This window comes from Myotis yumanensis, unplaced genomic scaffold (genome assembly GCF_028538775.1).
Source record: "Myotis yumanensis isolate MYYU_CA2020_CCGP unplaced genomic scaffold, mMyoYum1.0.hap1 SCAF_1, whole genome shotgun sequence".
Classification (NCBI taxonomy): domain Eukaryota; kingdom Metazoa; phylum Chordata; class Mammalia; order Chiroptera; family Vespertilionidae; genus Myotis; species Myotis yumanensis.
In genome coordinates, this window is record NW_027223752.1 from 147,681,551 (window position 1) to 147,709,124 (window position 27,574).

Genomic DNA, 27,574 nt, shown 5'->3' on the forward strand with positions numbered 1-27,574 from the left:
AAGGGTATTTATTGTGGTGCAGCAGTGGTACAGCCTTGCCATTTTCTAGAACGAGCATTTGGAAGCAGATATGGGCTTTTGAGGACTGCTAAATAAATAATAAGAGTATATGCCTACCCTATGGAGAAGGAACGGGTGCCCTCACTGGACTGATTTTATAGCCTCAGCAGCTGGATAACTTAAATTTTACTTTCAACTTCAGAAAGGCAGCAGTCTGTTGCTCCCTGTCCAGGATTTTAAGGCTACTCTTTTCCAACATGCACTGTGTTTTTGATTATATTGTAACACTGGAGGCCCGAGGCATGAAATTCGTGCAAGGGTAGGCCTTCCTTCCCAGGCTGCCAGCACTGGCTTCCCTCTGGCACCTGGGACCCAGGCTTCCCTCGCAGCCCTGGCTTCATTCGGAAGGTCGTCTGGAAGGACATCTGGTCTAATTAGCATATTATGCTTTTATTATTATAGATATTGAGATGCCAAGAAGTGTGTTGTTGATTTATTTTCACTTGGTTGGTACAGAATCATTAGGGCTTTGTTTGTTTTCTTTTCAGTTCTGAATTGGTATTCACAGCTAATCTACTAAAACAGTACATTGAGATTTTGATAATGTTGGCAGCTTGATGGCCATCATGTCAAATAGGCAGTCCACTGGTTGTGGGGAGAGTTTGTAGCCAACAGCATTATTAAGCTTCTTGCCCAGCACAGCAATGGCATATGTATTGGGGTTGGTTTTACTGGTCTATAGCTTTATTTGCTTTTCAGCTTCTAGTAAAAACAAACAAACATGTCCATATGTCATTTCTGCTTTGGCTGGGCATTTATGCATCTAAGTTTTTCTTCGTACAGGAAAAATTTGACCTGTAGAAATGTTTAGGTGGATAAGCTGTTCTATGAAATGCTTTTTCAATTTAGGAAAGGATTAATCCTTTTGGCTAAAAGTCTTTCTTAAGTCACACACTTTTTCTAAAATGCCAAACTTAGTATAGGAACAAAGACTGGCTTATCCCCTCAAAGGATATTATAGTGCCTCAAAGCAATCACATCTATACAGCTGTATACATCTATAGTTGACCCTTGAACAACACGAATTTGAACTTCATGTTCCACTTATACACATATTTTTTCAATAAATACTGTAAATGTTTTTCTTTTCCTTATGATTTTCTTTATTTTCTAAAAAATTGTACAAACACAATATATAATACATATAACATACAAAATATGTGTTGCCTTGGCTGGTGTGGCTCAGTTGGTTTAGTGTGGTCCCATGCACCAAAAGGTCACCAGTTCAGTTTCTGATTAGGGCACATGCCCAGGGTTATGGGCTTGATCCCCAGTAAGGGGCATGCCGGAGACAGCTGATCAGTGTTTCTCTCTCACATTAATGTTTCTCTTCCTCTCTCCCCTTCTCCTCTTCCTATCTCTATAAAAAATCCATAAGAACATATTTTAAAAATGTGTTAATCAACTGTTTAGGTTATAAGTAAGACTTCTGGTCAACAGTGGCTATTAATAGGTAAGTTTTGGGGGAGTCAAAAGTTATATACAGATTTTCTACACATGGAGTTGGGGGCATGGTCATGACCCCTACCTCCATGTCGCTCAAGGGTCAACTGTAGTTTCATTACCTTTATTATAGGTAAAATGTATAAAAAACACAGAATTAAATGTGATTTGACCTTCAAATTATTTTCCCTAAACAAAAATCCTATTACCTCCCTTTTTGTCAAAGGCAGTCTCTTTCTCATAGTTAACTAATACTTCTAATTAATTTAGATCCAGTTAATTTTTATTCATTACTAGAGGCCCGTTGCAGGAAGAGATTCCTGCAATAGGCCTTCCTTCTTCTGGCTGCCGGCGCCGGTTTTCCTCCAGCACCCGGGACCCAGGCCTTTGGTCCGGACGCAGCGAGGCTTGGCTTCTGTGCTGCAGCCGCAGCAGAGAAGCCAAGCCTCTTCAGTCTTCAGTCTTCAGTCCTCACTCAGGCTGGAGCCTTCAGTCTTCGCTCTGTGCCTGTGTATGCAAATTGACTGCCATCTTTGTTGGGTTAATTTGCATAGTCACTCTGATTGGCTGGTGGGCATAGCGAGTGACACCAATTTGCATGTTTCTCTTATTAGTGTAGATAATATCTGTTGTAACTTTCCCCCACTTAAAAACTATAATTGGATAACTAGTTATCTGTCGCAACTTCCCCCTATTAAAAACTATAACTAAAATTTTCCCCATAGAAAAACTATATAATAGATTTTTAAAAAATCCTGTCTAGTCAGAAAAGTATGTAATGTATCTATAACTTGAAAGGAACCTTAGAATTACCTAAGATTTTGGTTTATTTCTTTAAGCTAGTTTTTTCACCATTTATGTGTTTTGTGTGATGTGTATACCTTTTAACATTATTATGGAAGGACTTTTATAGAATAATATAACACATGGCTTTTACCTGAGAAAGAGGAAAAGGCATTATAATATTGAATAATACATTTTGTTTTCAATTCAAAGATGCACCTTTTTTACATTTGATGTCACTCAAATTGCGATGTTTTATGATTGAAGGCATGTCATTTTCAATTGACATACATTTTCTTTCAGTGGTATACAATAAAATCGTGTATCTTTCAGTTAATGGCATTTTATATTTGATTACTATGGTATTAAGAAATGGGAGAATAAATTTCAAGGTCTCTCCAACTATAACTTACCCTCTATAAGTCATCAAGGTGCAGCAAAATATGCATATAAGGAAATAAAATCTAGACCTTCCTGCTGTATATGAATTAGATTGCTACTTATCTTCATAATTTTCCTTAGAAAGACAAGCTCTACTAAAACATGTAACCACATTTTTAAATTTTTTAATGTTTTTATTGATTTCAGAGAGAGGAAGGAAGAGGGAGAGAGAGATAGAAACATCAATGATGCAAGGTCCCCTCGGGTTTGAGCTCACAACCGGGCATGTGCCCCGACTGGGAATCGAACCATGACCTCCTGGTTTGGGCCATGTTTTCATTTTAATGTATGTGAAATATATAAAACTAGAGGCCCATTGCATGAAGAGATTCGTGCAATAGGCCTTCCCTTCCCCTGGCTGCCGGCATCGGTTTTCCTCTGGCACCCAGGACCCAGGCCTTTGCTCTGGTTGGAGCCTTCAGTCTTCGCTCCGCTGCTTCGTGCCTATGTATGCAAATTAACCGCCATCTTTGTTGGGTTAATTTGCATACTCTGCTGATTGGCTGGTGAGCATAGCGGAGGGATGGTCAATTTACATGTTTGTCTATTATTAGGTAAGATATCAGGCCAGAAAAGCTTCAGAAACTTTTATCTTCAGAATAGATGAGGTAAGGATTATCAAAGTCTTTCCTATACCAAGTGGCAAAGCATTTCACTCACACTGTGGGAAAATGCCTAGGAGAGTGCGAGTAAAAGAGCACTTATAGATCAAATATAGAAAGGAATAGGTCTGTCTTTTCCTTTTAAAGTGCTTAGAAGTGTCAGGGTGGAAATAAAACTTTATGGTATAGCCATGGAATTAGTTTTGGTTAATGAGATTTATGTGGAATCGTGGAGGTGAGAGTTTTTTCTTCCTCTTTTCTAGTCAGCTGCCTGGAATGGAATATAAAGATTTTGGTTTTCCCTTATTTGATCCTTCAGACCGCTGTGTAGAGTAGTGTTTCTCAACCTCAGCACTACTGGCAGTTTGGGCCAGGCAATCTTTTATTGTGTGGTATGTGTTGTTCATTGTAATATGTTTAGCAGCACCCCTGGCCTCTACCCACTAGATACCAGTAGCAACCTCCCTGCCCAACATGGAATCAAAAATGTCTACAAACATTGCCAAACATCTTCAGGAGGGCAAAAATGCCTATGGTCAAAAGTTGCTAGAGTAGAGGGGACACATACAATTATTCTATTCTGGGGCTATCTTTATTTCAAGGATTCTGTATGTATGTGTATGTGAGTGTATATGTGTGTGTATAAGTTTGCCGAATCACATTTCTATTCATTTATTCACTTATTTACATACTTGTTTTTTTTTGGAACATAAGATTAATGCACATATAGAACCTGAAGAAAACAGAATGTGAACTGGAAATTTTTCATGGATCAATGGAATGTTAAATAATTTAAATTTATACGTCATCAAGGCTCAAAAAGAACTGGCCAGATTATTTGCAGAATCTGTTGCTAACATGGTTTCACTACTTCTATGGTTACAAGTTTTATATTTCGGGTTTCCCATTAAAGTATTCATTTTGGAGAGAAAATGTGTGTGTATATGTGTTTATACATTGGGGGTGATGGCATTTCTGAAAGAAGCCATGTTTTTTTACTCAATATTCTGGAAACGCTCCTTTTTGGAGAATTAGAATTTTTGAAGTATACAGGTTTTTAGAGATCATATAGTCCAATTTATTTTTGCTTTTACAGGTGAGGAAATTGAGACCCAGGGATGTGGTGACCATTTTTTATACTAGCTATGGCTGCAATGAATTGGTAGTTTATTAACAGGCACAAATAAAATGATTCTGAGTCACCAAGTAAATGTTAATTTATGTATGTTCTTTATTCACTGGTCCCAAATCTGGCTGTCCATCAAGCTCACTGGAAAAGTCTGATAATATATTCGCAGCTCCCTCCCCAGACCCTGTGAATGAGATAATCCAAGGGATGGGTTCAACAGTCTTATTAAAAACAAAGTCTTTGTAATTCAGAAGCAGCTTAAACACACAAACTTGGGAAAAAGTAAAAGTATTTGAAGTACTTTTAATCTATTTTACAAGATTTTAAGAATAAAAATTAAACACTGTAAATACTTAGCAACTTCAGCTGCAGGTCGTTCTGGATAGCTGAAGCATTCCAATATTGTGAATAATCCTATTGGTAGGGGTAGAATGACTAGCAGGTTCTTTATGAAGGCAGGGAGCTCACAGGCACTCAGCCTTGGAATGCTGAGTCATTTTATTTTGGGTTCTTCTGTGTTTCCTCTCCTTTAAGATAGGCGCATTCATTGGAGCAGCTGCCTCTTATTATTATTTGTCTCTTTATGAAAACACTAGAGGCCTGGTGCATGAATTTGTGCATGGGTGGGGTCCGGCTGGCCAACCCTGATCGGGGCCGATTGGGTGGTGCCGGCCGGGGGGAGGGGCCATAAGTGGTTGGCGGGCCATCCCAACCCCTGGTTGAACTCCCAGTTGGACTCTCGGTCAAGGGGACAATTTGCATATTAGCCTTTTATTATATAGGATCCTATGTCCCCAACCAGTTTTACATGTCCTTTAAGTTGCAAGGACCACATTTTATGCAATCTCATACTCAGTGCCTTGCAAATTTCAGGGAGGTAGTACGGAAGAGAGAAAGGGTTTGGGATTATAAATTTAGATTTCAATCCATGAGCTTCCACTTTCACTTACTGTGTGACACTGGGCAAGTTATTTAACTCCCCCTGTGGCTCAATTTCCTCTTCTGCAACGGGTGTAGAGTACATTGTCTTAAAGACTAAACAAGCTTATATATGTAAAGAGCTTAGCATAATGTTTAAAATGCACTATTCCTTTAAAAAATTATAGAGTATATATGATGCTGGCCATATAATACTGAAAAATGACAGGCAAAATCCTTGTCCTCATGGATTTTTTTTTGTGTGTGCACTGGGAGGAAGATAGATAATAAACAAGCAAAATAGATATAAGAAATAAGGTTTGATAGAAACAAGTGCTATAAGTAGATGAATAAGATAATGTGGCTGAGAGGTAGGGTGGGCTTCAGCCCTCTCTGAAAAGGTGACTTTAAGTTATGAAATAAAAAGTGAGAAGGACACAGCCATGGAACAAACTGAGGTAATCATGTTTCAAATAGAAAACAGAAGAGAACAAAGGCCTTGATAAAGGAATGAACTTTTAAGTGTTCTAAGAATAGAAGAAAGCCAGTGTTGCTGTAATGTAGTGAGAGGTGGGTGATGAGGCAGAAGAGGAAAGTAAGGTATACAGAAGGTGTTCAATAAATGGTTAAGATGTTGTGGTAATATAGAAACATGTTAAGTGCTTAAAAATTTTCTACCCCTGTAATAATATATAAGTTGTGGATGTATTTTCATTTTTTTCCCTTTGGATGATCTACACTAATAAAAGAGAAACATGGTAATTAGCGTACGACCGCTACCCTTCCCATTGGCTAATCAGCATATCCTTATGCAAATTAACTGTCAGCCAAGATGGCGGCCGGCAGCCATGCACTGAAGCGAGCAGGGAGGCTTGCTTGCTCCAGTGACGGCGAACTCCAACGTTCCCCGCCTCACTTGCCGGCCTCTCAGCAGCAACTCTAAGCAACTATGTACTATGTTGCAAATAAGAAGCTAAACAAAACCCCAGAATCCAGCGGACTGAAAGCCAGCCGGACCACAACATTGTATCGATGTTTTCAGCAGCGAGTCCTCAGAGCTAAAGCTGGCCCAGAATAAAAAAAAAAAAAAAAAAGGAAAACAAGGAGCGGTTGGAAGCTTCAGTCACTCGCCAGCCGGAAAACAGCCCTCAGCCCCTCACCCAGACTGGCCAGGCACCCCAGTGGGGACCCCCACCCTGATCCAGGACACCCTTCAGGGCAAACCAGCCAGCCCCTACCCATGCACCAGGCCTCTATTCTATATAGTAAAAGGGTAATATGCCTCCCGGCACCGGGATCAGCGTGACAGGGGCCAGTTCCCAAACTCCCTGATCGCCCTGTGGCTCTGTGTGTGACAGGGGGCGGGGCCACAACCTCCCTATCCGCCCTGCTCTGTTCATGACAGGGGAAGGCGCCCCAACCCCCTGATCAGCCCTGCTCTGTGCCTGATAGGGGGAGCTCCCCAATCCCCTGATTATCCTGCGGCTCTGTGTTTGACAGGGTGCAGCACACCAACCCCCTGATCGGCCCTGCTCTGTGTGTGACTGGGTGCGGCGCCCCAACCCCCCCCTCCCCCCCCATGGGCCCTGCTCTGTGTGTGACAGGGTAGAACCATAACCTCTCCATCGGCCCTGCCCTGAGTGTGACAGTGGTGGCGCCCCAACCCCCTGATCGGCCCTGCTCTGTGGGTGATAGAGGGTGGCGCCCCAACACCCCTCCATGGGCCTTGCTCTGTGTGTGAGAGGGTAGAGCCATAACCTCCCCATTGGCCCTGCTCTGTGTGTGACAGGGGGCAGTGCCCCAACTCCCCTATCGGCCCTACTCTGTGAATGACAGGGGGGAGCTCCTCAACCCCCTGATCGGCCCTGCTCTGTGCATGACAGGGGGGAGCTCCCCAACCCCCTGATCGACCCTGCTCTGTGTGTGACAGGGTACGGAGCCCCAACCCCCCTGATGGGCCCTGCTCTGTGAGTGACAGGGGACAGCGCCGCAACCTCCCCATCGACCCTGCCTTGAGTGTGACAGGGGGCGGTGCCCCAACCCCCCAATCGGCCCTACCCTGAGTGTGACTGAGGGTGGCATCGCAACCTCCTGATCTGCCCTGCTCTGTGCATGATGGGGCGGCGCCTCAACTCCCCAATCGGCCCTGCTCTGAGCCTAACCAGGGGCTGCACTTAGGGATTGGGCCTGCCCTCTGCCACCGGGGAGCAGGCCTAAGCCGGCAGGTCGTTATCTCCCGAGGGGTCCCAGACTGCGAGAGGGCACAGGCCGGGCTGAGGGACCCCCCTTCCCCCCTCCGGGTGCACAAATTTTTGTGCACCGGGCCTCTAGTTTTATTATAAAGTTCTTGTTATATTTTGTCTGCCTATTTATCTTTCCTCCTTTCAGCCTTGGCCTTCCTGCCCTGGACTCCCCCAGTTTCTCTAATGAGATTTTAGTCAAAGAATAAGCTATTTCTCATTGTTCCATTCTCTCAAATATGAATAGATTAACTGGAATATTTGAAAGGTAAAAGAGGTAGAGTTCAAAAACCCAGAATTTCTTGCAAAAATCAGTGGGATGTTTTTCTTGCTCCCTGACTTAAACCTGTAAAGTGAGCCACTTTCCAGACACAGACAGCAGGAGAATAAGGGGAGAGGCACAGCAGATAATCTCATGGGCAAAACTCTGCAACCCCCCCCCCCCCCCCCCCACACACACACACACAACTTGCCTAGGATGACATCCTGCAGGTCCTTGACTTCTCTCAAGCTGATGGCTGGCAGGTCCTATCATTTGGCATTCTCTGACACACTCTTTGTTGTCTTTTATGGTGAGGTCTAAGATGTCGAGGTCAGGGGTAGTCCGAAGAACTGCTAGCAAGAGGCACAAGGCACAGAAGTCATATCAGAAGAGCCAGAAGCAAGACCATGAACATTTGGGACATGAATTTGGAGGAGGCAGTCTTTGTATGACAGGAAAACAAGTAAAGGCAGAAACATATCTCTAATGAAGCATATTAACAACAGGAAAATAGGATTATGGGTTTTAGGAAATAAAATCACCATTAGTTTCTCCAATCTGATAAGTGTGGAATTTAGCTTCTTTTTATTTCATTTTTCCTTTCCCTACTCTCTCCATCGTTTTATTAATTATACTAGTGGCCAGGTGCACAAAATTTGTGCATGGGGGAGTGGGTGTCCCTCAGCCTGGTCTGCACCCTCTCCAATCTGGGACCCCTCGGGAGTTGGACACCCCTCTCCCAATCCAGGACCGCTGGCTCCTAACCGCTCACCTGCCTGCCTGCCTGATTGCCCCTAACCACTCTGCCTGCTGGCCTGCTTGCCCCCAATTGCCCCCCCTCCACTGGCATTCTTGCCCCCAACTGCTCCCCCTTGCCAGCCTGATTGCCCCCAACTGCCCCCCACCAGCCTGCTCACTCCCAACTGTCCCCCCACCAGCCTGCTCACCCCCAACTGCCCCCCCCCCCGCCAGCCTGATTGCCCGAACTGCTCCCCTGCCAGCCTGACCACCCCAACTGCCCCCCTTCCAGCCTGCTCGCCCCAACTACCCCCACTGCTGGCCTGCTCACCCCCAACTACCCCCCCTGCCAACCTGATCACCCCCAACTGCCCTCCCCTCCTTGCCTGATCGCCCCTAACCGCCTCTGCCTCAGCCCCGCCACCATGGCTTTGTCCAAAGGACATCGGGAAGGTCTCCTGGAAGGTCTCCCAGTCTAATTAGCATATTACTCTTTTATTAGTATAGAAGATTTTACTAGCGGCCCGGTGCATAAAAATTCATGTACTCAGTGAATTCGCTCAGCCCAGCCTGTGCCCTCTCACAGTCTGGGAGCCCTTGGGGGATGTCCACCTGCCAGCTTAGGCTCGCTCCCCGGGGGATTGGGCCTAAGCTGGCAGTCAGACATACCTCTGGCAGCCTGGGAGCCCTCAGGGATGGGGGAGCAGGTGTCCCTGTGGGAGCGCACTGACCACCAGGGGGCAGCTCCTGCATTGAGTGTCTGCCCTCTGGTGGTCAGTGTGCATCATAGTGACCGCTCGTTCCCGGTCCTTCTGCCATTAGGGTCAATTTGCATATTACCCTTTTATTATATAGGATTTTTTCTATTGGTTACCTTATTTTTGCATCCATAAATTTTAAATAGTATATTCTATTCTTTTTTTTCTTCACTCTCCTACTCCTGTTGCCTATTCCAATATTTTTAGATAATTAAAGATGATAACATTTATATTCTGTCAATATAGTAAAAAACAAAACAAAAAACTTCGATGCTTTGTTCATTAGTTGCCTCTAAGAATTGAAATTTAAATAACTGATTCTGTGCCATTTTCAGAACACTCAAAATTTCAAGGTCTAATAAAATTATCTCTCCTTTTTATTTGTTCAAAACTATGCAACCTCAGGTCATGCAGGTCTGCATCGAGACTTTTCAAATATTTCCCCTCCTTGCAGTTGCCAGTTGCCTTTCTTTTTTATGTAAGAGAAACAAAAAGGGACCATATGTTTTGCCTATTTCTAGGATCATCATCATCATTCTATTTGTTAAGAAATAGTTACATTTTTATTGATAGCATTCTTCTTGGATACCCATAATTTGTACAAGTTGCTTTAGGTCTTCTGCAGAATGTTTATCATAAAACTATTTTCCAATTTTTCAAATTTTAGATCCAACTATGTGTTAGATGTAGGTTCTCTTATTTCTAGAATTTTTTTTCACTCCATGGAGCACAATTTTAAATACATTTTTGGAAAGGATCTGTGGAAGGTAAAATTTTAAGTCTTCCCAAGTCCGAAAATGTCTTTGTCTTCATGCATGATTGATTGCTTGTCAGAATATAGAGTTATGGGTTCAAAGTCATTTTGCCTTCAGAATTTTAAAGACGTTATATTGTTGTTAGCATTCATTTTGCTGGTAAAAAGATTGATGTTAACTTGATTTATTATATCTTTGTAGCTAATCTTTTCTCTTCATGGAAACTTTTAAGATATATTTTCTATTTTGTTGAAGTTTTGAATATTCATGATGATGTGCTCTGATGCAATACTTTTTATTCATCAACCTTACCACTCAGTTGGCCCTTTTAGATTTCTCCACTCAGAAATTTCCTTTTATGACTGCTTATAATTATTTCCTCCTATCTAGTTTCTCTTTCCGGAACTCTTACAGTTAGGTATTTGGCTTCCTGGACTGATTTCTATATTTCTTAACTTTTTTGGAACTTTCCATCTTTCTCTCTCTCTCTTTTTTTACATCACCTTTATTTTCTTCTTCCTTTTGAAAAATTAAATTAGTTTTCATTTGTCAGTCTCTTTTAATTTCCACTAACTCTTTCTTGCTCTAATTGTTTCCTTTTCACAACTGTTTGTTAATTTTCTTAATTTTTTTGTTAATATTCTCATTTTTTTGAGAATATAATAAAAATGTCTATTAAGTTATCATCTCATCCCTGAATTATTGCTGTTTGTTCCAGATTCAGTTATTTTGCTTGTTCATACATGTCCTTCTCCTTTATACTATCAGTTCACTCCACTGCAATCCTTACTCATCAATTTATGATTACAGGACTAGGTTAATTTATATAGCCAGACGGCATGCATTCTTGTGACAGAGGTGGAGGCCTCGTTCCTCGGTAGACTCTCTCTTGACTGTCAGACTTCATTCACTTTTGATGCCCGAGAAGAAAGTTGGCAATCTCTAGCCCATTCTAGACCTTTACTCTATGAGAACTAATAACTGTTCTAGAAGTTTTAGCTCTTCCCAGGAATTTTTTTTTCCCAATGTCTTTACAGAACAGCTGTTGTTTTTTAGCTTGGGAATAAATGCAATCACTGCACACAGGAGAGGGTATGCCAACTTGTGTAACTGCATAGGAGAAGTCCTTCAATTCACCACCAACTCTACTTGGAAGAGTAGTTACTACCTCTGTCCCCACCTTCTCCTGGGTGTGTTTTGGGTTTAGCCACTACTACCCTGGTTTATCATTAGTATGATCCTAGAGAATTGTGTCAAATATTTGGTCAGCTCTTTCTCCTCATTCATTTCCTCTTGTACTTATTTACAGCTATTACAGTTGAATGTGGACCAAAGAGGTAGAGATACATATGCTTAACTCACCAACTTGAATAAGAACTTGAACTCAGATCTTTTGACCAGTCTTCTTACCCTTACTCCTATGAGATGGACATCATATTCAACTATTTTACTTAGTCAGTGTGTGTCCTTAGGCAAATCATTTCACGTCTTTGTGCCAAACATTTCTTAACTATTATTTAGGGAGAATGATATCGACCATATATTGTTACAATATAAATTGGGGATGATAATATCAGTCACATATAGTTTCAATGATATTTTTTAAAGGGAATTTAGCATAATGTTTGACACATAATGAGCACCTAATAAATGATAACTTAAAACTAGGGTTAAAAGCATACAAATGAAACTACATTTAGTTTACATCTTGGATATCTAACTAAAGCTCCTTATTTTAAACTTTCTTAAAAATTTTTTATTGATTTTTACAGAGAGGAAGGGAAAGAAAGAGAGAAACATTGATGTAAGAGAGAAACATGGATCAGTTGCCTCCACACATGCTCTGCCTGGGGAAAGAACCAGTAACTGGGGTATGTGCCCTGACTGGGAATCGAACCTGCCACCTTTTGGTGTACAGGATGATGCTCCAACCAACTGAGCCACACCGGTCAGGGCTAAAGCTCCTTATTTTAAATTTCAACTGGGAACATTTTTTATTTACTTTATGGCCTTACTTATTATTATTTTTGGATCAGAAGTGTCCACTGGCACAAGTTATATATCTTTCTCTGAAAAATTACTTATGTACAGCTGACTTGGTTTTATTGTATAAAATATTAGCGCCTAGAAAAAAGTCATGTAGAATTTTAAAATAACTGCAGATTATCAGCTGGGTAACCTGGCATGAAGAACTATATGAATAAGCCAACAAAAAAAGAAAAAGAAATTGAAGAATTTGAGATTTAACAAAAGATATGTTTTCCCTTAGATATTATAGCAGAACACTAACATAAATGGCATGTTTAATTAAATTATCAAGAAACTCAAAGTATGAGATTATTATATATTTTAAAATAGGTTACAATATTCACATTAGACATTTATGTTGGCTGACAGACTATACTTTATTACTTTTTCTTCCTTAGCAATTAATAAATTTATGACTTAGGACATATTATATAACTTTCCTGAACCTTATTTTTTTCCTCAATAAAATGAGAAAAGCACTTCCTCTTTTATAGGATTGTTATTTGAATGAGATGAGTCAATATAGGTGATCTCTTTGTATTGGGTTCCCTGACAAGGGATTGTCTTATCCCATTCAGAAAAGCTCATAATCAAAGACGTGATGTAAGGGACACTGGGATGTGTTTGCTAAAACGTCCTCTTGTTATTTAAAATTTAAATAAAATGTACTTCAGAATTATTCTAATGAAGGGAAACCACAAAATGAGATAGACAAGAAGTCTGCTACCTCTGCAAAAACAGCATTTTTGAGGAAAACAGTCATCTATTATCGCATTCTAAACCCTAATAATTTTACAAGATGTGCTGCACTTAACTTTGAAAAAAGTATCACCTTCAGGGGCCCCCAAATATAAAGCTTGTATTTGTAGATGTCCCTTCTGATTGATCTTAGTTCATTTTATATTTATTGAATCTTTAAAAAAAATCAAACTTGAGTTAGTTTTTTTTCACACAAAATGTACAGATCTTCCCAAGGAAGGTGTGACCCGAATTCTAAAAGTCCTTCCAAGAACAAGAAGCCAGACAGATGGAAGACGTTTGTCACTATGCGAAGTTTTGGCAAGCTTCTCTGGACATGTCTGCTGCAAAATAGTGAGGGGGAGGAGAACATTTTCTTGCTTTACAACAGACTGTTGTCAAATTCTTCTAGATGTTCTTGAGCAGTGGTCGGCAAACTGCGGCTCGCAAACCACATGTGGCTCTTTGGCCCCTTGAGTGTGGCTCTTCCACAAAAACCGACTTCTGTGCATGGGCCACGAAGTTTCAATCACACTATACGTGTGCACCCACAAGTGGTATTTTTTGGAAGAGCCAAAGAGCCGCAGTTTGCCGACCACTGTTCTAGAGGAGATTGAACTGTGTTCTTGGTTCTTTTGTACTTCTAATAGTGATGAGCTTGAGCTAAATGATAGAAATATTGGGTGTTGTGAACAATGTTTTCTGAGGATGAGAGTCCCCAAGTGAAGAAGTTACCCAAAGATGACTTAAGTCACTGAAACAGCAGGAATCTAGATTCTTCTACAGTTAGATGGCAACAGAAAGGAAATCACTCTTTTTCCCCTTAAAAAAAGTCTCTTTTCTTTTCCTTGATCTCATCTCATGTTCATGTTATTTGTGTGCAGTTTTAATTATATAATTGCTATATATTTCATTATTTTGATCAGTTTCCATTTACACAAGTATATTTTAAAAATCTTTGCATGTTGCTACATGAACAGCCAGGAAACTTTTCTATTGCTCAAAGTGTTCTAATGCTGTATAGGTGTAGAAACTGCCCAGTCACAGATGGGTACCCAGATTATCTTCAATTCCCTGCCATTACAATAACACTGGGCTAAGCTTACTAGTATAGTATGCTCCTTAATGGACTTGAGTGAGGATTTCTTTGAAAGATAAACCCTAGAGCAGGATTTCTGGGTTTTAGGGAGGAGTAAATATAATTTTATGAGATATTGAAAGATTGCTCCCTAGATAGGCTGTATCAGTCCACATATCCATCAACAAAGCCTCATTTTCCTATCGACATTTGGCATTATATGGCTTTCACACTTTTGCCAGTTTAATGAATGTGTAGTAGTCTCCTCTTATCTTAGGGGAATATATTCCCCCAGTGGATGCCTGAAATCGCAGATAGTGCCAAACCCTATATATTCTGTTTTATTCTACAAATACATACATACCTATGATAGTTTAATTTATAAATAGGCACAGTAAGAGATTAACAACAATAACTAATAATAAAACAGAACAATTATAACAATATAGTGTACTATAAGTTATGTGAATGTGGACTCTCTCTCAAAATATCTTATTGTATAGTACTCACCTTTCTTGTGATGATGTGAGATGACAACATGGCTATGTGATGACATGAAGTGAGACATAATGAAGTAAAATAAGGGTGACTTAAATAGAAGCACTGCAATACTGCGCCAGTCAATCTGATAACTGAGATGGCTACTAAGTGACTAATAGGCCGGGAGCATATACTGCATGGATACGCTGGACAAAGGAATGATTCACATCCTGGGAAGGAGGGAGCAGGACGGCACAAAATTTCATTACACTACTCAGAATGACATACAATTGAAAACTTATGAACTATTTCTGGAATTTTCCATTTAATATTTTCAGACCATGGCTGACTGTGGGTAACTGAAACCACAGAAAGTGAAACTGTGGATAAGGGGGATAGTCTACAGTGATATATAACTATTGTTTTAATTTGCATTTGTCTATACTAATAAACTTAAGCATTTCTTCATGTGCTTTTAAGATTGATGTGTTTACTTGTTAATATCCTTTGTCCATTTCCTAATATGATTCCTATATTTCTGTTGCATAGAAAAAGATCCTGGTGTATTCTAGATAGTATTTCCTTATCAATTTTAAACATTGTAATATCACACAACATGTCATCTTTCAGTTAACTTTGTCCACAATCTCTTTCCTTGAAAAGGGTATTTGATATATTTAATCAAAAACTTGCCTTATACTTTTGGGTTTAAGAAGTTTTTCAATACCTTGCCACAAAAATATTCTCCTTTATTTATTTTTATTTATTTTAGAGAAGGGGTGGGGGGTGAGAGAGAAATAGAGAGTGAGAGAGGAGAGAGAGAAACATTGATTGGTTGCCTGAAACCTGGGTATGTGCCCTGACTAGGAGTCAAAATTGCCATTTTTTGGTGTACTGGACAATGCTTCAACCAAATGAGCCATACCAGCAAGGACACAAAAATATTATGTTGTATACCACTAACTTTAATGTTTTAACTCTCACAGTCAAGTCTTTAACATCTAGAGTTATACATGGTATTGAATAGAGATCTAGTTATTTTTATTCATTTACTGAGCCAGGTTTTCAAAACTATCATTCTTTATCATACCTGTAAGTGCATTATATGCATACTAGAGGCCCAGTGTATGGAATCGTGCACTGGTGGGGTCCCTCAGGCTGGCCTGTGCCCTCTCGCAATCTGGGACCCCTCAGGGTATGTCAGACTGCTGATTTCAGCCCGATCCCTACAGGCTTGTGGGGATCAGGCCGAAATTGGCAGTCTGACATCCCCCGAAGGGTGTAGTAGTGCGCAAAGCTGCAGACAGCCCAGGCCGGGTGCCGCTCCTGCTCATCCTGGCCCTGCTGCACCTGCTGCTGCCACTTAGTTCATGTAATATTTGCCAGGTTTCTCCACTCTGATGTTACTGTTTTTCTCTTTCCATACTTTAAGTGAATCACTATGTTAAGCCCACACTCAAGGGGAGGTGAAGTAACTTTCTCCTGGAGAGGAGAGTATCAGAGAATTTTTGACATATGGTAAATCCATTATATAATAATGAATAGATGTTTTGGGAGAGATGCTTTGAGGTTATTCAAATACCCTGTTTCTTCTTACATTTCCCCCCACTAATTTTAGGACTTATCAGCAGTTCTTACCTGCACCAATTACTAACATGTTATTCTAATGATAATTTTCTAATTCTTCATTTCTTCTAAATTTATCAATTGGAATTTTTTTGAAAAGGAGTTGTCTTTTTATTTATTTATTTATTTAGTTAGTTATTTGAGTATGGACTTATTAGTATTTATTTTTGGGGTTGAATCCAAAATTATCATTAGTTATTTTGTTGCTCAAATTGCTTCAGCTTTGGCAATTGGGAACTCTTGTAAGTTGGCTTGTGTATCCTTTTAAAAAAAAATATATATATATTCTTAATGATTTCAGAGAGGAAGGGAGAGGGAGGAAGAGATAAAAACATCAATGATGAGAAAGAATCATTGATTGCCTGCCTCCTGCACACCCCCTACTGGGGATTGAGCCTACAACCTGGTCATGTGCCCTTGACTGGAATCGAACCTGGGACCCTTCAATCCGCAGGCCAATGCTCTATCTACTGAGCCAAACAGCTAGGGCTGGCTTGTGTGTCCTTTTGACATTCATTTGTCCCTATTTCCTGATGATGATGCTTTAGGTGTATTTTCCCTGCCTCAGGCCTAGGACCATTTATTTCTCTAAGGAACCTTTATTTATTTTACTGGAGAATGGTATTTGGAAACCAAGATTTGGGTGCTAGGTTTGCTGGCAAAGAATTAATATTTATTTACTTATTTTTTCCCCTCCATTATTTTGTTTTTCTTCATTTCACCAACTTCTGTTTCTACCTTTGCTATTCAGTCATTTATTTTATGTGGGTCTTCCTCACTTTCATCTTCTTGAATTAAATATTTAGTTTTTTAAAAAATCTTCTTGATAAATGTACAGTATTTAAAGCAACAAAGCTTCCTTCTATTTTTTATTTTTTCTATGTTCTAAAATAGATTTTTACTTGTAGTGTTTTCACTGCTGTTCAATTTTAAGTATTTATTAATTTCTTTTCAATCTAAGGGTTACTTAGAAATTTGTCTTTATTTTCCAAACATATGAGATGTATTTAAGCTATCCTTTTAAGAAACTTAATTTATTATAAGTAAAGGACATCATGTGTATGACATTGATACGTTGGCATTTGAAGTTCCCTCTGAAATATAATCTCTGGTTTATTTTGGTAAATATTGATATTCTGTGTATGTTAAAACAGAAAGTGAATTATCTGTCATGTGAAATGTTCCTACTTATGCTATTCACAAAAAAATGTTATGAGTTTTCTATGAAGCTTACTTGATTTTATTCCATTGGACAGTAGCCACATTTACAAACCTCTTTTTAAAGATATGCAGTTTCCTATATTGGGTCCTGTGACTACTGTGCAATAAAGCCTTAAGAATCTTAGAATCATTATTGTTTAACAGTGAGGGTTAATATCTGTGTCACTAACTGTAAGACCATTTGAAGTCCTTAAGTCAAGCTGAAAGGTTCTGTTGGACACTGCCTTAGATCGTTCTGAGGTCTTAACAAAGGATTTTACAGATTCACCCTGAGGTGATCCTTTGCCATGAAGCCATTTCATATTCTCAGAATCTTTTGCTAGAAGAGACTGGAAATGTGCGAAAGTTTATTTTCAAATCCTGACTCTTTAATATTTCCTTTAAATTTTACTCAAAAAACTGAATTGCTCCACAGCATTATTCACAATAACCAAAAGGTGGAAGCAACTCAATGTCCATCAATGAATGAGTACAGAAAATACAATATATACATATACATATAACATAATATTACTTCATTAAAAAGGAAGGTAATTCTGATACATGCTACAACATGAATGAACCTTGAGGACATTGTACTAAATGAAATAAGCCAGCCACAGAAGACAACTATTGTATGATTCCACTTACATGTGGTACCTAGAGCAGTCAAATTCTTAGAGAGAGAAATCAGAATGGTAGTCTAATTCAGGAGCTGGATGGAGTGGGGAATGGGAAATTCTTGTTTAATGGGTATGGAGTTGTAGTTCTATAAGATGAAGAGTTCTGCAGATCAGTTACACAACAATCTAATCTAATAAAAGAGAAACATGCAAATTGACCGCAGTTCTGCTATGCCCCAAGCCATGCCAACCAGCCAATCAGAGCGACTATATGCAAATTAACCCAACCAAGATGGTGGCCGGCAGCCACAGAGCTGGAGCAAGCAGGAGGCTTGGTTGCCCCGGGGATGGAGAAAGCCAAGATTCCCGCCTGCCCTGGCTGCCTGTGGCCTCCGCTCAAGGCAACAAAGTTTCAATTATAGAAGATAAATAAATCCCAGATACCTGCTTCCAGCCAGCCTCCACTGGGAGCTTGGGTGGCTGGGGGCCGTGGGCAGCCTGCAAACAGCCAGCAGCCCCTCACCCAGGTTGGCCACAACCTCAAGAGGTGAGGGTCCCCGCTGGGGGCTTGGCCAGCCTGCAAACAGCCATTAGCCACTCATCCAGGCTGGCCACACCCTCATGGGATGAGAGTCCCTGGTGGGGGGCTTGGCCATCCTGAAAACAGCCATCAGCCACTCACCCAGGCTGGCCACACCCTCATAGGGTGAGGGTCCCCGCTGCGGGGCTTGGCCATCAGCCCCTCACCCAGACTGGCCAGGCACCCCTGAAGGACCCCCCACCCTGAAGGGAGTGTGGCCACTCTGAAAATGGCCCTCAGCCCCTCACCCAGGCTGGCCAGGCACTCCAGTGGGGACCCCCACCCTGAAGGGTCTGTGGCCAGCCCACAAATAGCCATCAGCCCCTCACCCAGGCTGGCCAGGCACTCCAGTGGGGACCCCTAACCTGAAGGGGCTGTGGCCAGCCTGCAAATAGCCATCACCCAGGCTGGCCACACCCTCATGGGGTGAGGGTCCCTGTTGGGGTGCCTGGCCATCCTGCGTGAGGGGCTGATGGCAGTTTGCAGGCTGGCCAAGCCCCCCACCCTGAAGGGGGTGTGGCCAGTCTGAAAACAGCCCTCAGCCCCTCACCCAGGATGGCCAGGCACCCCAGCAGGATCCCCCATCCTGATCCAAGACACCCTTCAGGGCAAACCAGCTGGCCCCGACCCGTGCACCAGGCCTCTATCCTATATAATAAAAGGGTAATATGCAAATTGACCCTAACAGCAGAACAACTAGGAATGACTGGTCACTATGACACACACTGATCACCAGGGGCAGACGCTCAATGCAGGAGCTGCCCCCTGGTTGTCAGTGCGCTCCCACAGGGGGAGCTCTGCTCAGCCACAAGCCAAGTTGATGGCTGCCAGCACAGCGGTGGTGGTAGGAGCATCTCCCGCCTCCTCAGCAGTGCTAAGGATGTCCGACTACAGCTTAGGCCTGCTTCCTGCTGGCAACTGGACATCCCCCGAAGGGTCCCGGGCTGTCAAAGGGATGTCTGACTGCCAGCTTAGGCCCAATTGCCCGGGGAGCGGGCCTAAGCCAGCAGGTGAACATCCCCTGAGGGGTCCCTGACTGTGAGAGGGCACAGGCCAGGCTGAGGGACCCCCCCGAGTGCACAAATTTTTGTGCACCGGGCCTCTAGTGTGATTATAATTAACACTAGTGAACTGTACACATAAAATGATCAAGATGGTAAATCTGTGTCATGTATACAGTATTTTACCACAATTAAAACTTTTTAAAATTCAAAAACAAAACAAAACTAAGAAGATCCTTCTTTATCCTATGTCTCCATTTTGTATTCATTCTATCATAGTTTCCTAGAAAACTCCAGGTAGTACTGTCTGTATTTTGCCTAGAAACTTAGCCAGATCCACAAATTCATTTAAGAGGTGACAGTGTTGGCAAAGTTTCCACCTACTATGTAACAAACGTCCCTTTTTCTTCTGCCTCCAATATAGTTTTTCTCATTGCCCTTCACAACACACCAGCATATTCCTATTTTTCTGAATCATCTTTCTGAGGGCCTTTCAGCTTCTGGTCCCGAACCCAGTGCCACATGTTTTAGGTTTTAGATATGTCAGCAACCCACTTCTAGGCACCAGATTCTGTGCTAGTTATCTAGTGTTAGGAGTAGATGACTGATGGCAATTAGTCTACCAGCATACTTTTATTTATATATTTATTTATTTATTTATTTTATTATTATTTTTTTTAACACTGTCTAAGTCTATATAATGGCTTGTCTCATAGAGGAGAGCACCAGAATAGGTTAGACTTTGTTAAAGTAGCAAGCTCAAATTACCAGCATACTTTTAAATCAATTCTTTATTTCAGCATAATTTCTGCCCTGGGACCCCATCGATATTGACTATATGTGATGTTACTATCATTTTTTTTTTTTTGTAGTGATGGAGCAGGAAATTATTGTCTAAGGTAACATGGGTAAGAAACAAAACCAGAATTTCAAAACTTGCCTTGAACCTCTTCAATCTTTCTTTCCATCCATTCACCCATAGCAGTTCATGACAGTTTTCAGATTACTAGTACTTGGTTGTTCTCAACCAATTTCAATCAATCAATCAATCAATCAGTCAATCAATCAATATCTCTCACCCTCCCTCCCTCCTTTTCTCCCTCCCTTCCATTGTTTGTTTAGCTATTCCTTGCTTCTCTCTATTATCTTCAGTTTCTTTAAAGTTAATAATGGGAGTGTGTTGATTTAGGAGCTAAGGGAAAATGTGAAGACATAGGCCACGGAATTTTAGTCCGGCAGGGAAAAAATCATGAAAAGTAAAGTATTATGCCGTAACCGGTTTGGCTCAGTGGATAGAGCATCGGCCTGGGGATTGAAGGGTCCCAGGTTCGATTCTGGTCAAAGGCATGTACCTTGGTTGTGGGCACGTCCCTGGCGGGAGGTGTGTAGGAGGCAGCTGATCGATGTTTCTCTCTCATCGATGTTTCTAACTCTCTATCTCTCTCCCTTCCTCTCTGTAAAAAATCAATTAAATATATTTAAAAAAAATAATGTATTATAATATAGTGTACTAAGTGAGTTATATGAAGAAACTAAGCGTAGTGTATTATGGGGAGGATAGGGAAGTGGCTTTTAAATCAGACTTGGAGTTCATGGAAGGCTTTATAAAGGAGATAGGTAGGAATTATCCTATATAATAAAAGTGTAATATGCTAAGTGTCCGACTGAGCAGTTCGGTCTACCACTCGACCAGTCGCATGACATGCACCGACCACCATGGGGCAGACACTCTGACTGGTAGCTTAGCTTGCTGCTGGGGTCCAGCCAATGGAGACTGGGCAAGAGGGCTGGACACACCCTGGAGCCTTCCCTTGGTCCCTCTCTGGCCGGCTGGCCCCCATCAGCCCCATTCGGGACTGGGTGAGACGGCCTCGATCGCCGAGGGACCCCACCCATGCACAAATTCATGCATGGGCCCTCTAGTAATAGATAAAGGTATAGTTTAGGCCAAGGGGCTTCAGATATAAAAGGATCTAGTAAGGAATGGTTTTGTGAGATAACACAAATGTTTAGGACTCACATGTAATTTTAAATGGTCTGGAACAAAGAATGTATGCAATAGAGTGGTTGGAAAAGTTAGAGGTAGGAGAGGCCGGATTTATACCAAGGAGTTTGGATTTTTATTCTTTAGGAGAGTGGGAAATGTCAGGATCACATTCTACAGTTTCGAAGAAAGCAGTGTTTGATGCTTAGGGCCCCTTGCTTGCATTGTGGCCTTTCTCTAGAGTCTTGGAATGGGCATTATCAATGAGTTCTGTGGTCAACTGTTTCTAGTGAAATTTGCAAAAGAAAGCCATTTTAACTATAACTTGCCTCCATTACCGTTTAGCCTAGGTTGTGCGCATTTTCGGAAACCAGCTAAGGGGAGGCTCAGGATTATTTAGTCTGTGTGCAGTAATACAAATTAAGGTCCTTTGTAGTCACTTCTGTGTATAGCTAGCGTATTGCCAGCCATCCTGGTATAGAAATTATGGTAATAATCTTACTAACCACCCAGCAGTATAGCACAAAGATACAGGTCCAAAGGCCACTTTGTGATATAAGTGTGTATTCATGATTTTGTATTTGTTTCTTAAAGCAGGACCCTAATATAAGCTTTAGGACCTACAAACTAGGATCTTTACTTGTAACAATGCTAGAAACCAAATTAGTAAGCTATTATTAAACATGTTTAGCCCCATGAGATGGAGGTCTGACCCAAGGCAGTGGTAGAGGAAATGGAGGGAAGGGGTCACCAGACAAAAAACATGCTGGGAGTACAATGTAGGTGACTCCGCAGCTGTATTGGTGGGTGGTAAGTTTCATAACAAATGAGCTATCACCTTGGATAATTGGAGGATGGAAGCCCATTCACAGAAAGAGAACATGAGGGGGATTGCAAGGTTGAGCGTCTTAGGTGTCAGACAAGAAGAGGAAAAGGCTGGTCTGCGGTTTAGTTAAGCACCCAGGTAGGTGTTTGGGGGATATTAGTTGCTATATTTCCCACTCTCTGGCCACAATTTACCACGCTTTCCTGTGTTTAGCCAGGAAACAGCAGCCACTTCCTCGCCCTTGCAGCTTCCCAGTGGCACCTGCTCACCGGATGTGGGAATCTCCATTCCAGCTCAGACGTGGGAGTTCAGAGGCAGTCCCCCTCCTCACCACCCAGGGGCTCAGCTGGTCTAACCTCAGTCCGCACATGGGGGCACCTGCGTGTGTCTGAGCCTCTGCGTCGCTTTTGGCAGTGTACTTTTCCCCACAAAGAGAGCTTTCTCATCCCACTTCATCTCCCAAACCTCCAGTTTCCCCGCAGGAAGTCAACACACCTGCCCCGAGGGCTTTGTAGGTCCCCAGGCACAGAGGCAGAGGCGCTAATGAGGATGAGTCAGCGCTGACATCCCAGCTGGTAAACGCAAGCCTCATTACCTTGGGTGGTTTTGCACAGCGCCCAGAAAGCTTCCTGAGCTTTCAGTCTGCGGTGACTTTTTGGTTCCCATATATGAACCGGGAATTAAGAGGGAAAACCCTCAGCGATTAAGATTTCTTCAGCCAGTTTTCTCAGGGAAGGAACCAGAGTAATCACAGCCCCCTGGAATTCCGAATTAGCCATGTCCCTGAGCTAGCTGGGAGATGACAAGATTTCCACTGTCTTGCAGCCAAACTCTTTCTAGTGGAGCAGGATAGTTGAGGAGAACTTGACTTCATTATTACTAACAATTGTGGAACAAATAGACATGCATCTTTTTATTAGATGCCTTCTAAATAAGATGTTCACAGAAGAATACCAAAATGTTGTGGACAATCGTAGTCCAGTGAGAAATTTATGTCTCTGAAGATGACTGATAATGTAAGTGTGTGAATACCAATCTGCTGTAATGATACCTGGAATGTTGAGTTAGAGCTTTCACTTCCCTGAGTCTTATCCTGACCACCCTTTAACAAAGAGTTTAATCTACCTGTCTCTTATCACCTGCTTCAAGGTTATTTTTTTTTCTCCATAGTACTTTTTACTTTGTAATATATGACATAGTTTATTTATTATAGTCATCTTTTATTAGTTGTCTATCCCACTCTACAGTTAAGCTCCTGAAGGCAGGGTTTTGTTTTGTTTTGCCCTGCTTACTAATGTATTTCAAAGGCTAAAATAATTTTGGCTCATAGTAGGTAGTCAGTATTTACCGAACTAATGAAAGAACGAATTTGCTGTTTCTCAAAGAGCATAAAGTAGAGCCTGACTGGGCTTGCATGATTGTCATAACCTATGTGGAACATTATTCTATGGAAAGTTCTGGTAGTGACGGTGGTCATCAAGTCAACAAATGTTTATTGAATTCCTACTATACTCCCAGTTCCCCAGAATTTAGCATCCGTTCTCCATTCAACATACCAGTACTTTAAAAAACATGCTTTTTGGTGTTACTTGAGGGTAGGGCCTATGTGGTTCGCCTACATAGCATCTGTTACAGTGATATTTACATAACAGACAATAAATATTTGTTGAAAGAGCAAATAAATGAACTGGGTTAAGGTTGTAGGTTACCTTGGAATCAAGTTATTTTTCATATGAACATTTGTTTTGTGAAATTATGGTCTACATGAGTAGTATTTTGCAAACTGAGGTCTGTTTCTCTGAAGGATTTCTAAGTTTTCTTTGAGAAATTTTGGGTTTTCATTTCAGTGTTTACCTGACAAATAAGCTTACACATATTGGGTTATCTGGTTCACAAAATACCGACAGAAGTTGGTGTTCCTGTTTGCTTTCTGTCTCCTTTTAGCGTATTAGCACCACAGAGTGTAATACTTTGTCATAGGTTAATAAGAAAAGATCAGAGGCAGTCTAAAAAAGTAAATGATTTATTCACCCCAAATGAAGCCCAAATGACATAAAACCACTGTGTTGGTAGATTTTACGTAGTTTAAAAGGAGAAAAGAGAAGAAAGAAGTGAGTCATGACATGGTAAAATAAGCTTGCTTGAACTAGCAGTCAGTACCATATTCCTGTTCTGAGAGGTGATTTAGTTTGACAAAACATATAATCACTGGTGTTTATAAATCAATACTTTTAGATTAAATTTTGTTGACTTTATAGTTTTATTTGCATTTATTTTATAATTTTGTGGGGTTTTTTTGTAGCTATGAGAACTATGATATAAAAAATTTAAGCCTACCTTTATGTTTGTGCATATTTAATAACTAGAGGTCCAGTGCACGGATTCGTGCACTGGCGGAGTCCTTCGACCTGGCCTGCACTCTCTCGCAATCTGGGACCCCTCGGGGGATGTTGGGAAACCGGTTTTGCCCCAATCCCCACAGGCCAGACCGAGGGACCCCCACCAGTGCATAAATCCTTGCACCGGGCCTCTAATATGCATATAAGTTCTTTGGTTAATCTCTTCTAGCCTTCCCCCTTCCCTCTGAGATTCATCAGTCTGTTCCTTGTTTCCATGCTTGTGATTTCCACTCCTGTGTTGAGTGTTTGCCCCCTGGTGGTCAATGCACATCATAGCTACCAGCCGGTTACTTAGGCTTTTATATATGTAGATATCATAATGAAAATAGTTTAATATGGGATTGCAGGACCTTAAAAATGTTTTTTGTTTTTTACTTTTAGTGGGTTTTAGTGTGGTGTTTATATTTTACTCATGTGTGAAGAACATCAGCAAATGTCAAGCTTCAGGGCCCAGGACACAGAATATTGATTTCATTAAAGTTCAGGTGCGACAGTTCAGTGCAGGACAGACATTTCTGCTGCTCCTACTGATAGTGGTGCTGGTGGTGGTGAAAAATAAACCAGAGAGACCTTAGGAAATTGTACAGAGGTTGGTTGGAGAAAATGGAGGAATTTTAGATACAGTTGTAGCTTTCTTTGCAGTTGTGCTTTTGGCCCTAAATTTGTGAGTTCTCTTTTTTAGTGACTTATCTCAAATGGCTAAGTAAAAGCAGTGCTTTTGTTTCTAGATTTTCAAGAAAAATGCTAATCAGCATATATGTCGGTAATATAAAACTCTGCTTGGCTGGAATACTTTGAGACCTAAAGAGCTGTTTAAAGTCATTGCTATAGAAAATCAGAGGAAAGAGATGCTTATTTTCTGGTATGGTCCTCCCTTCCTGATTACCCTGCACCCCCTTCATTTTCTACATCCTGAATCTGCAGTGGGAAATAGGAGTAGAAAGAAGTAAGACGAGAACTTTGTATTAATTTACTTTATAGAAGGGATACTAGGAGCAGGTGTTATATCAGAGTCAACTTTGCTATCATGTCCAGAGAAATACTGTCTGGGGTTTAGTCAATCAATAGATATTTATTAGCACCTACTATGTGCCAGGCATTATATGGGGAGCTGAAGACAGTGAACAATAGATAATTATTATTATTCTGTTCTATTGTACCTTTATCTTCACTTGTTGAGTATGAGTGAGAGATTTCAAAATGTATAGTACATTATTTATGCTAATTTGTCTGATTTCCAGGACAGAATACAGTGTTAGAACTTGTAAAGGCTCAGCTTAACTTGTTCTTTTTATCTTTCTCTATTTTTAAGGGGTGTCATGAAAGTGGACATAAATCTTCAGAAAGTAGACATTGACCAATGTTCGAGTGATGGCTGGTTTTCAGGAACTCATAAATGTCATCTCAACAATTCAGAGGTAAGAACATGGAAATAGAGTCCCCTGAAATCAGAAGCCCAGAAATGTATTACTTATGATCTATTGTATTTTTGTGGGTAAGTGATCATGAGACGTCTTACTGGGAAAATACCTCCTGTGCAGGTCTAAATGTTGCCAAGTGAACTGAAAAAGGAGTAGGAAATTAAATTTGTGCAGAGTAACTGTTCATTTGGAGACTAAGAGAAGGCTAAAACTGAAATTATGTCTGAAGTTTGGCATTAGTCAAAGGCTGATCCTATTTTTCAAAAGGGGCTGGAAATTAAAATAGCAATGAAGTGGAAAAACAGTCCTGGAAGGGCCAACCAGATTATGCATATTTTAATGGAAGATGATGCTTGGTGAAACCTTGATGCTATTCACTCAGACACACTGCCATCTGCCAGAAAAGCGAGAGAGAGAGAGAGAGAGAGAGAGAGAGAGAGAGAGGGAGAGAGAGAGAGAGAGAATGGCAGGGAAATATTAAAAACAAGGAGAAAACTAACAGGGACCTGTAAAAGAAGTGTATATGTTGGCGTATATATTCCCAATTTCCAGTTTTTTATCCGTTCCTTATTTCATGGGACTGTGGATAGTTAGGGACAGGCATAGAGATTATAAATCTGGAAATATGACTATCACTTGTCTTTTGTAGTTTCAGACAGGAAGTGTGATGACATCCTGATTTCCTTTTCAGTAATCTACTTCTGAGGTCCAAAATGTTAAGAACAAATGTACAATAAAGTTCTTGATATTAAATACTTGGGCTATCCCAACTTTCAGTCCATGAATGTGTGAGGAAAGTCAGCTTGGTTTATTTAAAATAGAGGGAATATTCCCATAAAGGTAGTGATCTACATCTTTAACCCATTTTTTGCCCTTTGTGAAAGATGGTTATACATGGTACAATTTTAAGGTAAGAAATTATTAATCACAGGGAAAATTAAGAATAAGCACTTATTTGTGCCATTACTAAATAGAAAAGTGCACAGACATGTGCATAGCTCTACATGCCTGTATATGTGCCCATTGCATATTTCCCTTGTGCATCCCCACATATTTGGCCATACCCAACCCACACACTTTCATACCCCTATCACTTCCCAAATAATCATCTGCAGTTCCCCACTTTCCCCTTACACTCCACACACTCCTCCAGGTGCCCCCATACTCCCTATCACAATATCCCTCAACTTTGCCACCCTCTATAAACCCTCTAATTCCCTCATAATTCTCCACATCCTTCTAAATCCATCACACATTTCCACCATCTACACTAATAAAAGAGAAACATGGTAATTGGCGTACGACCGCTACCCTTCCCATTGGCTAATCAGCGTATCCTTATGCAAATTAACTGTCAGCCAAGATGGCGGCCGGCAGCCATGCACTGAAGCGAGCAGGGAGGTTTGCTTCCTCCAGGGACTGCAAACTCCAACGTTCCCCGCCTCACTTGCCGGACTCTCA

The 27,574-nt window shown here is 41.1% G+C and overlaps 1 protein-coding gene and 1 pseudogene across 2 annotated transcripts in view; one reads left to right on the forward strand and one right to left on the reverse strand.

Annotated features, from left to right (window-relative positions):
* Positions 1 to 27,574, forward strand: part of GPR158 (G protein-coupled receptor 158) — a 377,074-nt gene that overhangs the window by 7,865 nt on the left and 341,635 nt on the right. For both annotated transcript variants that reach the window (XM_070432941.1, XM_070432950.1), the window contains exon 2: positions 26,005 to 26,110. In XM_070432941.1, the coding sequence (XP_070289042.1) occupies positions 26,005 to 26,110 (106 nt within the window). The remainder of the gene's footprint in view (positions 1 to 26,004; positions 26,111 to 27,574) is intronic.
* On the reverse strand, positions 20,166 to 20,275 carry LOC139001371 (small nucleolar RNA SNORA28; annotated as a pseudogene).